The 13,377-nt window shown below is 17.1% G+C and overlaps 4 protein-coding genes across 4 annotated transcripts; 2 read left to right on the top strand and 2 right to left on the bottom strand.

The window, feature by feature from the left end:
* Nucleotides 1–1,368: 1,368 nt before the first annotated feature.
* Nucleotides 1,369–3,940, top strand: PRELSG_1008400 (DnaJ protein, putative; the record flags this gene model as incomplete). Its single annotated transcript, XM_028676999.1, has 4 exons — nucleotides 1,369–1,377; nucleotides 1,734–1,782; nucleotides 2,025–3,522; nucleotides 3,907–3,940. 4 exons carry the CDS (start codon nucleotides 1,369–1,371, stop codon nucleotides 3,938–3,940), a joined length of 1,590 nt encoding a protein of 529 aa, XP_028533433.1.
* Nucleotides 3,941–4,539: 599 nt separating this feature from the next.
* On the bottom strand, nucleotides 4,540–5,520 carry PRELSG_1008300 (outer arm dynein lc3, putative; the record flags this gene model as incomplete). The annotated part of the gene is made up of 6 exons (XM_028676998.1): nucleotides 4,540–4,634; nucleotides 4,759–4,833; nucleotides 5,023–5,101; nucleotides 5,258–5,292; nucleotides 5,365–5,413; nucleotides 5,506–5,520. 6 exons carry the CDS (start codon nucleotides 5,518–5,520, stop codon nucleotides 4,540–4,542), a joined length of 348 nt encoding a protein of 115 aa, XP_028533432.1.
* A 572-nt stretch (nucleotides 5,521–6,092) lies between these two features.
* On the top strand, nucleotides 6,093–7,242 carry PRELSG_1008200 (conserved Plasmodium protein, unknown function; the record flags this gene model as incomplete). Its single annotated transcript, XM_028676997.1, has 5 exons — nucleotides 6,093–6,244; nucleotides 6,451–6,579; nucleotides 6,661–6,787; nucleotides 6,866–6,904; nucleotides 7,066–7,242. 5 exons carry the CDS (start codon nucleotides 6,093–6,095, stop codon nucleotides 7,240–7,242), a joined length of 624 nt encoding a protein of 207 aa, XP_028533431.1.
* Nucleotides 7,243–8,025: 783 nt separating this feature from the next.
* PRELSG_1008100 (conserved Plasmodium protein, unknown function) lies at nucleotides 8,026–12,138 on the bottom strand (the record flags this gene model as incomplete). Its single annotated transcript, XM_028676996.1, has 2 exons — nucleotides 8,026–11,695; nucleotides 11,936–12,138. The coding sequence occupies 2 exons, from the start codon at nucleotides 12,136–12,138 to the stop codon at nucleotides 8,026–8,028; spliced, it is 3,873 nt and encodes a 1,290-aa protein (XP_028533430.1).
* Nucleotides 12,139–13,377: the final 1,239 nt, after the last annotated feature.

Here is a 13,377-nt window from a genome sequence, read left to right as displayed (position 1 = left end):
ATTTTTCTCAAAATTTTTTTAAAAGAATTTTTTTTCTCTTTATATAAATTTAATACTTTATATAATTAAAAATTAAAGCATAATAATTTTATGTATATTATTTTTATTGAATAAATATAACTTGTTTCATTGAATTATATTTGATTTATATCAAATTTTCATTAAAATAATATTAAGAAAATTTTGGTGTTAATGTTTTGTCCTACTAATCTGCACACAATAGCTCAGTTAAATAATTTAAGAAATGTTAAAAATAAAAGTATGAACCTTATTTATAAATATTTTTTATTTAAAAGTATATGCAAATATTAATATTATTCATTCATTTTATTTTCTATCAATCAACTTTAAGAGATAAAAAAAAAAAGGAAAAATGATAGAAATATATATATTTTGAAGAATTTTGAAAAAATGTTATTTTTATTGCCTTTAAGAAAAAAAATAAAACAATAAAAATTATATAAAAATAAAAAGGATATTTTATATCTAATTTTACTTAATTTTATAGAATTTTGAAATGTGGTTCACTTTAAAATTTCTTTTTATAGAGTTAAAACGAAGTATTTTTACTAATAAAAAAAAAATAAAAAATTAATACTTATTTTTGTTAATATAAAAAAAGAAGTCTTTTTTTTTATATTTGTTAATTTTTTTTTTTTTCTTTGCAATTAGTTTTAAAATAATTTCATTTCCAAGTGCGTTTATATTTTTGATAAGTATTCTATTTAAGCTTTACATTTCCTAAACTTTTTTTTTTCATCGTATTTTAATTTTATATATCCATTTTTTTTTATAATTTATCTCATTATGGTTATATAGCTTCTACCCCTAGCATATAAAAGCTATAAAAATTAAAATGTTTTTAATAAATTAACAAGTATATTAATAGAAATATGCATATATAATATATATATATATATATATATATATATATATATATATATATATATATATTTGTACATCATATTTATAAATATATGCATTAAATTTCTTTGTTTTAAAAAATATACAATTTAATTCATATTTTTGTATAAAAGTATTTTTTTTTTTTTTTTTTTTGTTCTGTAACTATGTATAATAGTTAAACAAAAGTTTTATGTTGAATTAATTTTATTTTTTTTTTTTAAAAGATAATTTTTTTGATTAAATGAATAATTAGAAAAAAAAAATGGCAAAAGGAAGTAACTAAAAAAAATATTTTAACAAATAAATATTCATATACACTTATTTTTTCTTACTAAAGCTAAAATTAATTTAATACAATTTTTTTTTCAATAAGAATTTTGTTTTATTATTTTATAAATATAACCTTTTCCTTTTGTTTTCACCATTCATGTAGATGCAAAAAAATTTTTTAAATTTAAGGAAATGGAAGAAGTAAGATAAATTATGTATAATTTTTTTTTTATACAGAATAAATATATATATATTGATATATTTTAAAATTAAAAGTTATATAAAAGAATAAATATAATATAATTTTTTATGTTCATTTATGTAAGTAAAAATAATTATATATTTATTGATGTAGCCTATGAAAAAATAAATATATTATAGAGATTAAAAACTTTAAATATATTCAAATACTTATTTGTAAAATAATTATTTCATTGAATATAATAAAAAAGATTTTTAAATTAAAAATATTATTATAGAATAATAGTAAATATAAATGTGTGATATTTATACATTGAATCTTATATATTGCATTTTTTTTTTTTTCATAATTATAGATTACGAATCAAAATAGAAATTCCAATATGAATAGAACACATTCTTATGGTATATATTCATAACAAAATAAAAATCATTTTTTATGATAAAAAAAAAAAAAAAAAAATATAAAATAACATATAAGATATGAAATAAATAGGAGATAATGAATTTTGAATGAGAATGGAAATATATTATTTTATTAAATAAATTATTATAACTTATTTTCTATTTATGTAGTATATAGAAAATATATATACATATATATTATTACAAACATTAATATTTTTATTTTTTCGCGTCTTTTATAGAAAATAATCAAATAATACCAAGGTATGATTCTGAAAAAGAAAAAGAAGAAAAGAGTTTGATAAGTAATATATTTTCAACAAGAAAACCGAAACATGCTGGTGCTGGTTTAGTTTCAGGTTTAAAATCAGTTACAAAAGGGATAATAGTTGGGACTAGTTGTTTATTTATTTCTCCTTATTTATGTGCTAAAGCAGAAGGTGTTAATGGTTTTTTTAAAGGAATGTTTTTTGGATTGCTAAGTGCGATTATTATTCCAATAATGTCTTTGGGAGTAGCTAGTTATCAAATAGGAAGAGGTATTATAAATACACCTGAATCGATAAGCAAAAAAGCCTCAGGAAAAATATGGGATGAAGAGAAAAGAGAGTGGCATGACTTTTATTATAATTTAGATGAAGAAGCTAATGAAGTATTAAATGAAATTGATGATAAAAATAATACATTTGACAAAAAAGATGAAAATAATGATGATGAATATTATAATAAGAATGGAAACATAAAAGTAAAAAATGATGAATTTTATAGAATTTTAAAAGTACCAATAGATGCTAGTCAAAATGAAATAAAAAGGCAGTACTACAAACTTGCTAAAGAATTTCATCCCGATAAATGCTCTGATTTAAAAGCAAAAGAAGAATTTCAGAAAATTGGAGAGGCATATCAAGTTTTAGGAGATATTGAAAGAAGAAAAAGATATGATAAGGAAGGAAAAACAGCTTTAAATAATATGCAATTTATTGATTCAACATTTTTTTTTACCTTATTATTTGGTAGTGAAAAATTAGATCCTTATATTGGAAAGTTAAGGATGGTTATGTATGTAGAATATGAGCAATTATATAAAGATGAGGATGTACAACGTATTATTATAAAGGAACAAAACAAGAGAGAAGTTCAATTAGCTTTACATTTAAGAGAAATATTAAATAATTATATATATGGAAATCAAGAAGAGTATTTAAATAAATTTAAAAATGAAGTTAAAGAATTATGTCAGACATCTTTTGGTCATGTAATATTAGAAAATGTTGCGTGGTCATATGAAAATTGTGCTAATCAATTTTTAGGAGATAAATACAGTTTATTTGGACTTAGTGGAAAGTACTACAAAATGCAACAGAAAAAAAGAGTCATAGGTACAGGATTTAAATTTGTAAAAACATTAATTAAAACTAGTTCATTAGCAAATCAAATTAAAAAAAAAGAAGATGAAAATATTTCTTTAGAAAAAACTGCAAAAGTTAATAAAAAAATTGAAGATTCTTTACCAACCATTGTAGAAACTATGCTCAACATATGCTTAATTGATATTGACCAAACTATAAAAGGAGTATGTAAAAAAGTTTTTACTGATATGTCTGTAGATGAAAAAATGAGAAAAACTAGAGCAGAAACTCTCATTATATTAGCCAAAGTTATGAAAAAAATTATATATGAGTTTAAAAAAAATAATGAAATAATGGATACTAAAAAGTTGTTCGAAGATGCGTGTATAAGGTATAATATATAAAAAGAAAAAAAAAAAGAAAAGAAAAAAATGAAATAAAATTATAAGAATATAGTAAAACTGATAATGTTGTTTTTTCAATTATAAAATAATAGCAAACAGAAAAAATGAATAAATATATACGTATCTATCTATATATATATGTTAATTGATTAAATGAAAATTATGGCATTTTTGATAAAATAATAAAGAAAAATAAATAAATATATGTAGACAATTTTTGAATATTCATTTTCATAGAATTTTTGTATGAAAAAAATATATATAAATAATTTCAAAAATTATTTATATATGCATAATTTAATTTTGTGTATATAATTTGCTTTGTGTTATTCATTTATTAATAATTCATACATTTTCTTTTTATTCTTTAGGGCTTGCCAAAGGCAGGATGAAGAAAATATTTAAGTCTTTTATTACAGTGTGTGCTATTTTAGTTTTACTAATATCTATTTTTTTTAGTATCCAACCCATTTGCCAAATCAATATATTTTAAAAATAAATATTAAAAAAATACTGAAATAATTATTAATAAATAGGCATTTAAAAGCATAAAATATTTTTTAAAGTGTTTGAATTAAAAAAAAGAAAGAATTTATTAAAATGTGTTAAATATTATTTTTTTTTCTTTTTTGACCCTAAAATTAACAAATATTAAGAGAAATTTACATTTTTTTTAAAATAGATACACATATATATTAATTTACAAGTGAATTAAAATAAAAATTAAATTTCATAAAATAAAAAAAAAAAAAAAAAACGTTATAATGTTGTTATATGATAACATTATATGTATATTTATTTATAAATTCTTCTTTTTTTTTTTTTTTTTGTATAGTGAAGATACTTTAAATTTTATTAATATATATATATATATATATTATTTATATTTTTATTATTTACATTATTTTAATATGTTTCCGTTAAATACAGTTTCACATTAATACGTTTTACTTAATTTAATTTATGTTTCTTATTTTTATTTTATTTTCTGTTTTTCTTTTCTCCTAACTTCCATCTGATATTTTTAGAATATAAACATTAACATAACAAATCATGTTGCAGCTTTTTAAGTCATGTGGCCAACATATTTGAAAATGTTCTAGAAAAGGGAATAAAATAAATAATATATAATTTAATAAAATAGAGGAAGAGCATTATAAAATAAAAATGGTAATTTTAATATTTTAATGTATTATATATTCAAATATTTCATTAAATATGACTATCTTCCTTATCCCAATAAGTTGACAAATGAATGGATGTTTCTGTGTTGGTGTTTTTTAAAATATAGCAACTTACTGGAAAAATAAAAAAAGAATAATAATAGCATTAAGAGAAGCATCAGTATTAATAAAAACTGTAATTATGATGAAAGAAGAGAAGAATTTATTTACAAAAAAGAAATTTTATTATTTTAAGTTCTATTTATAATTTTATATTCTTATCAAATGAATAATATAAAAAATAACTCGAATGTATATCTATACTTATATATTTCACAGGAAGCATAGTTGAACACAAAAATTTCATGCAATTTTCGCATATTACATTCGACCATTGATTTATCTTTATGAAAAAATAATAAAAATAAAAAATAAAACAAAAAAAATATGTTATTTCAAAAAAAAAAAAAAAGAAAAAAAAAAATACAGAATAATATGAATTTAGTAAAATATAAAAAATTTTTTACGTGTACATTATAATAATTTTTTTTTTTTTTACTTCATTATTAGAGTAGGTTTTATTTCTAAGAGTATCTTTATTAAAAAGTAAAAAATTAAAAACATATGAATGTATTTTTATTTTTTTTTTTTAAACTTTCTCTATACCATCAACAATTAAGTAAATTTGTTCCATAAACTCTTTTTCTTTCCAAGTCTAATAACAAAAAAAATAAATAAATAAAAAGGATTTTAATTTTTATATATAAGAAATAAATATAAGTTAAAAAAAAAAGGAAAGAGAATAACATCATTATTCTTCATTTTGATTGTATGTGCAGAAATTATTGAACAAAAAGGTTTTTACATAACTATAAAATAAATTATATTTGATGTCTTCTTAATATTCTTTTATTTTATTGAGTATTTAAATAAGGTTTTGAAATTAATTATTTTTAAAAAAAAATTATACTTTTTTCTTATTTCAATATTAAAATTTTAAGATTAAAATTATTTCGATGAGTCCGTAGAAAAATATTTGAAGACATTTTGATATATTAGCAAGCTTTTTTATGATTTAATTAAATTCTAATTAAAAAAAAAATTATATATAATGTATATATATATATATATTATATATAATTTTTTTTTTTTTTTTCTTTAAATGTGTTCTACTAATTTTTTAAGTATATATTTTATAAAATTCTTTTTTTTTTTTTTTTTTTCTCATTAAAAATATTTTGTTAGTATTTTTTTTTAATACATTTTTATAATATATTTTAGTCTTTTTTTTTTTTTTTCTTTAATATGTTTCACTAATGTTTTATGTAAATAAGTAAATTTTTAATTGTTTATTATTCTTTTTTTTATTATTTATAAAGTATTAAAGAATAAAAATGACAGCCAAATCACCATGTTTAGAGATATTGCCATTTCTATTTAGGGAAGAACAAATAAGTAACAGAATTCAAAATTTTCCTACTGAAACTATGAAAAAAGCATATTTAGAATTAAAAGGATATTTTGAACAATACAAAATTTATGCAGAGTAATATAAATATTCCAAAAAAAATAAAAAATAAAATAGACATATTAACAATACTTAGTATTCGAATAAAATAATTTGTACTTTATAACTGGATAAATATATATTATATAAGCAATATATTGCAACTATTTAAATTTTCATTTTATTATTATTTTTAATAATTACGTGTATATGTATATTATAAATTTTTTTTTTTTTTTATTTAGAAAATTAATTAATTTTAGTGGTTCCATGAATGATGAAAATCAAAGAAAAGAAAAACTTATGATTAAATTGAGATGTGAATATTATGCTGTTATATTTTCTCAAGCATCAAAACTTTTACACGAATATATGTAAACAACAAAAAATAAAAGAAAAAAGTAGAAATAATAAAAATAATTAATAAAAATAAAATTTTTTGGTCGAATTTGTAGTAACTTTAGAAATAGACTAATATTAGAATTAGCTATAAATGTAAATGGTCTTATTAATTCAATCCATCCAAATATAATACAAAGACTTAATGAGGATGAACAAAAAGAGCTACAAAAATATTGCGAAGTAAAAAAAAAGAAATATCTAAATTTTTTTATTTTTGAAAAAAATATATATATATATTGGTAATTTTTTTTTTTATAGAATATAAGGAGTGAAAGAACTAAATCAAAGTTACAGAATGTTATAACATAATATTTAATGATATATATTTTATATGAAATATTTGCATTTTTCTTTATTAAGGCATATAAATATGCATCTTCATTTTTCTATATATTTATATTTATACACATATAACAACAGGAATATATAATATATTTAATTTTTTTTTTTTTTAATAGAAATTTATTGTTTGTTTTTTGAGTGATTTAATTATAGAAGATTTAAATTATGAAGATATTAAAAAAGAAAAAAATCCTCGAAATGTTTTTTATTGTTCTGGATTAAAAGTGAGTGTTTTTGAAGATAAAGCATTTGATTTACAAAAATGTGAATGGGCTAAAATTTTAAAAGATTAAAAAAAAAAGAAAAGGTGATAATTATTGTAGAATAATTTTTACTTTTTTTTCTCAATTTTTAAATAACTGTTTTTTTTTTTTTTAGTTTATTTCTTTTTTTTACAATTTCATTCTATGTATATAATTGCATAAGTCAACTAAAACAACACATTTGTTTTTAAATATATTTTAGCACTAATAGTTAATTTATTTTTAAAAACTTTAAGATAATTTTGCTTTTCATAGATTATTCGTTAATGAATGAATAAAGAATAAAAAGAAAAGACAAATAAATCATTTTTATAAAAAAATAAATAAAATTTAAAAGATATATAAAGATAATAAATGTATGTCAATGTTTTTTTTTCTACTATTAATTATTATAGTAATATATTACTACAATTTTAAAAAAAAATTATTAATAAAAGAAAGAATAAGGCAAATAATTTTGGCATATTACCAAAAAAATATGCAAATAAAAATAAAAAAAAAACTATTGATGAATAAAGTATAATTATGGTAATCTATTATAAATATATATTGAATATATATTAAAATACTTTATAGAAAGAGAGAAAAAAAAAAAAAAAAATGAAAAGAGCATTAGGTAAAAATTTTAAGAAACAACAAATATATTAATTTAAAAATATTAAAAAATTACAAGCAAATAAAATAACATAGATGTTACTTTAAATAAATTAATATGATAAATAACAAGCTAAAAAATAGTTGTATTAATTACAAATAAGAACAAATATAAATATATATATATATTATGAGAAAATATTTTTCTTTTTTTTTAAATTAAAGGATTGTATTGTTATTATAGTAATTATAAATAATTTTCTTACATAATTTATTATCATGTAATGGCAAATGAACTATGTTGTAGTATTTACTTAATAATAAATGCTTAAAAATGTAATATGACTTATAATTATAAAAAAAGTTTAAAGGTTTATTTTTTTTATTTAATGAATATTGTTTTGTATAATGACTATTTCCATCTATTTCAAATATTGTATTTGTGTTTTCATCATAAATATCGACAATAAAATTAAAATTATCTTTTTTAATTATGTATTCATTTTTTATATTTGAAGTACCTTTCCCATTTTTTTTTTCTAAAATATACTTTATATATTCATATAATTTCATATGAGATTTTGAACTTTTTATTTGTGTAAACATTAAAAAAATTTTTTCTTCAATTTTGTTCATGTATGTATCAATTCCATCTAATATATTTAAAGGAACATTGTTCTTTTTTAAAAACGTTAAATTATTTTTGTTAATTTTTAGTTCACTAAAATGCAAGTTGTTTTGTAATAAATAAAAAATTTCAAAATTTTTCTTTGGTATATAATTTTTATTCTGAATATTATTCACATACATAGAGATTTCAATTTCAACAATTTTTTGAGAGTTATGTGCATTGAAACTTTTTTTTTCAGTGTATTTTTCATTAACTATTTTATCACTTTTTAAAATATCTTTTTCTGTAGTTTCTACATTGCTATTTTCTGAAGATAATTTATTTTCGTTAGTTTCATTAGTGATAGTTTCATAACCTTTTGTCAATTCTGACAAGTTTGACAAAAAGTTTTCCTGATAAAAAAAATCCTTCTTATCTAGTACAGTATTATTTAGGAATTTTTTTACATAGTTTCTATTATATATAAACTTGTTATTAATATTAAATTTCAAGAATAAATATAAAGTATAAAATTTCATTATTAAATCCTCATTAATGCCTGTTAAGAAATATCTTTGTATATTAGAAGAATCTACACAATATAACTTATAAAAGTAACTTTTTAATAAATCAATAGTAATATTTATATAAAAATTGACATAATAATAATATTCTCCATGATTTATTATTAAATTCTTTTTATCTACACTACATTCTTTATTCAAATTATGTGATACATTTGTTATTATTAAGCACAAGCTATACAAACAAGATAACATATCATCATGATAATCATAACTTAAATATGTATATTCATTGAACTCGGAAATATAATAATTAATTAAAAGTTTTAAAATTAAGCGTAATTGATTTATAGTAATATTATTATATAATGTTATTGGTAATAATATTTTTTTTAAAAATAAAAAGATGTTTTTGTTTTCATTTTTATATAAAATAAACAAATAATTATAATTTATTAAACTAAATAAAGGAATAAATGAAATATTTGTATGTGAAAAGGTCCAATTATAAATCGATAGTATCCTCTCATTAATTTTTTTAAGATAGTTAAAAAAAGGAATTTCATTTAATGTATTTTTGTATATTTTATAAAATAAGTGATACAACTTATAAAAATACAAAGATGAACACAAAATTATGTATTCGTTAATAATACCATTTTTATTTAAAGAATAATTAATATTACTTAAGCAAACTATGTTGTCATAATTATTTTGCAAAAAAGCATCTATCATCTTTAAATCTATATTTTTTTCATCAAAAGTAAAAACAAAATTCATTTTTTTCTGTAATATACAAATAATTAAATTACATAATTCTAGTTTTAAATCGTTACTTATATAAGCCATGTTCATATGAGATAAATTATATAAATATACGGAAATGTACTGTAAATTTAAGGAAGAACTATATTTGGAACAGCTACTACTGTTATGTTTATTGTTATTTTCATTTTTTATTTGAACTATTAAATTTTTTATAACCAATGTTGTTAACTTTTTTAAAATATTTCTAATTGAATATATATTAGTACTTTCTAATGAATATTCTTTTAAATTTAAAATATCAAATTTCTTTTTAAAATTGTCATTTTCATTTATGCTTTTTTTTGAAAAAAAATTGAAGTTTTTCAAATTCGGCTTGTAATTATTATTATTATTATTATTATCTAAACTACTTAATATATTATTATTAATGTCTTTTTTATTATTTTTTATTATATCATTTTCACATATTGCTTTATATACCTCTTCTTTTTTTTTTTTGCCTATTTCCTTTTTAAAAACTAAAAAATTATTTTCACTTGATGTATCATATTCATCAATCCAATAAAAAGCATCTACGTTTTTTTTTTCATTATTCATTGAAAGAAAATTTTGAAAAATTTGAATACTTTTAAAAATTATTGAATAATGATGATAATTGTATTTTTTTAAATGTATTATAGTTAAAAGTAACGTATTTTTTAAAAATTCATCATAATCAAAAAAGAAATATTCATCTTTTTTTAATGAAATTTTATAATTTATGTTACACTTTTTGCTTTCACTTATTTTTTTAATTGGATAATATATACTCATAGATTGAATTAAATTACATATATCTTTTTCATTTAATTTCATATATATATGTTTTCTGTTTTTATAAATTATGTAATACAATATATCAATGTATATATTATTTATTTTAATTTTTGACATACTCCACATGAAAACAAAAAATTCTTGTAGCATTTTTTTACTTTCATATTTCATTTCTTCATTAACTTTATTTTTTTTTTCCTTTTCATTGAATTCTTCAAAATTGGATAAAACTCCATTATAAAAACTGTTTACATCGTATTGTGAAGAAAAATTATTGTTGAAATACTTTACTACAAAAATGCACATATATCGGCTAAGTAATAAAAACATGAAATTTAAATAATCTTTTTTCAGATTTTCCTTTAATTTATTATCAAATAAGTAATATTTATATACATAATTTTTATAATTTGTAGTAAAATCTATAGAATAAAAATTGCAAATTATAGAATAAGCATATATTATATTGGATATAGACTGAGAAGATAAATAGACATACATATTATTTATATATTTTAAATAAACTAAATATGTGATTATATTATAATATTTTATATTAACTAAAGAAAATAACAAATTTGATACATGTCTATAAGTTAATTTTTTTATAAAATAATTTTTATTTATTTTTTCTAATACATATTGTAATATATCATTATTATAATCTAAAACAAAGCCATTAGTTGAATAACTATTGTTATACATATTTATTTTTCCTCTATTCAAATTAATACGTTCTTTATTATTTTCTACTTTTTTGCTATCTTTTTTTTTTTTGTTGATGTTTAGATATAATTCGTTATAATCATTTAATTCATTGACATTAGCAATACTATTTAGTTCTTCACTATTTATATTCATAATATTATTATTAATATATAAACTATAATTTACTATTTTATAATTATTGTTTTTTATTAACTTATATATCTTATAAATGCATACAACATAATTAATAGGCACCAAAATATCTTTATTATAATAAATATATTTATATACTTCATTGATGTTTCTCATATTCACTATTTTTTTTGTTATTATAATATTTAATTCATGATAATTTATATTTTTATTATTTTTTTTATTCAATAGCAAGTATAGTTCATTTTTTTTTTTTGAAATTTTCTTTTTGGGCCAATTGCTTATTTTCATTATGCCATTTTTTTCAAACCTATAGAAGAAAAAAATAAGAAAAATAAAAACATAGAATTACATACGTAAATGATAAAATTTTTTTTTAACATATTTATATTTAAACATATAGTATTTACATACATTTTTATATACATACTATTTATATATTTAATATTTATTTATTTTTTGTAAAAATACATTTTTTGAGTGTAAATTGAAATTTTTTTTTATTATTATATCTATAATATCATATTTTTATTTATTCATATTTAATTACTTGCTAATACTATCCGAATTTTTTAGTTGAATAAAATTTTCCTTTATATAATTATTCTTTTCATTTTGCTTTATTTTATATCTATTTGTTGAAGAAAAATTTTTTTTTTCAATTTGTTTACTTTGTATAATATTTGAATTAAACACACCATTTTTTTTGATAAATATAATTTTAATTTGATTAAATAAGGATCTTAAAAGCATTTTATCTTTTATATAATAAAATAAATAATAAATTTTACATTTAGAAAAATAAAAATAAATATAATTTTAATAAAGCAACAATATTAGTTGTTGAAATATTAAAAGCTCAAGAAAGGAATTTTAAAAAAATTATTTTATAGAAAAAAAAAAATTTAAGTTTTCATATTTACTTATTATTTTAATTTTTTTAAATACTTGGCTTTTCATTTTTCAATTATATATATTTAAACTTAAAATTATATTTTCTGTTTTTATTTACTTGAAAAAAATTGTAATCAAAATTGATCTACTACAAAAAGAAGATGGATTAAAATTAAAAAATGTATTACATATATATTGTTTATTAAGATAACTAAAAGTAATATATAACATTATATATTATTACTGCTTTATTTTTATTATTATAATTACTATTATATTATCATCGTTGCTTATTAACACTTTCACAACTTTTTTTAATAATTTTTCTCTCTTATTTAATATTTTTTTTTTTTATTGTTTTTGTTTTTCCTTTTTGTTATCTTTTTTACTTTTATTTTTATTTTTATTTTTGTTTTCCTTTTCCTTTCCCTTTTTTTTGTTTTCCTTTCCCTTTTCTTTTTAGTTTCCTTTTTCTTCTTTTATCGTTTTTTCGTTTTTTCCTTTTTTTCTTTTTTTTTCTTTCACTTTTGCTATTTTTTTTTTTTTTTAATTATTGTCTTTTTGTTAAAGCTAATAGCATTCTATTAAAAATGATAACTTAAAATTATATCATTAGTAAATTTTTTCTTTCTCAACTGCTACAAAGAAGTTTTAATTTAAATAAACTTCAAAAAGCATAAACATAATGAAATTTGATAAACTTTCATTTCGTAATTTAGGAAAATTTTAATCTTTGGCATCAAGCTATTTCATAAGAAAAAACATTTTGTGATACATTTTATTAATAATTTTCATTTTATTTTTCATAGAAGTATTATTAATAGATGATTAATAACTATCTATGTGTTAAATAATTTTAATTTTTTTTAAGATAAATGTAACAAAATAACAAAAAATTATTTATAATTGAATGCATATGCTTATTATGTGAAAATGCATGCATTTTATAGAGAAATAAATATTAATGTTATATGCTTCGCACAGATTATTTTTAGGCCATTTTTCTCTTCAAAAAAAAACATCACATATATGCATATATTTGCATTTTCCATGCAAGTTTAATCAGAAAAAAAAAACTATATATAAAAATATATTTAT

Source organism: Plasmodium relictum, assembly GCF_900005765.1.
Source record: "Plasmodium relictum strain SGS1 genome assembly, chromosome: 10".
Taxonomy (NCBI): Eukaryota; Apicomplexa; class Aconoidasida; order Haemosporida; family Plasmodiidae; genus Plasmodium; species Plasmodium relictum.
The sequence above is the reverse complement of the archived record's forward strand: the minus strand, read 5'-3'. Positions and strand labels throughout refer to the sequence as shown.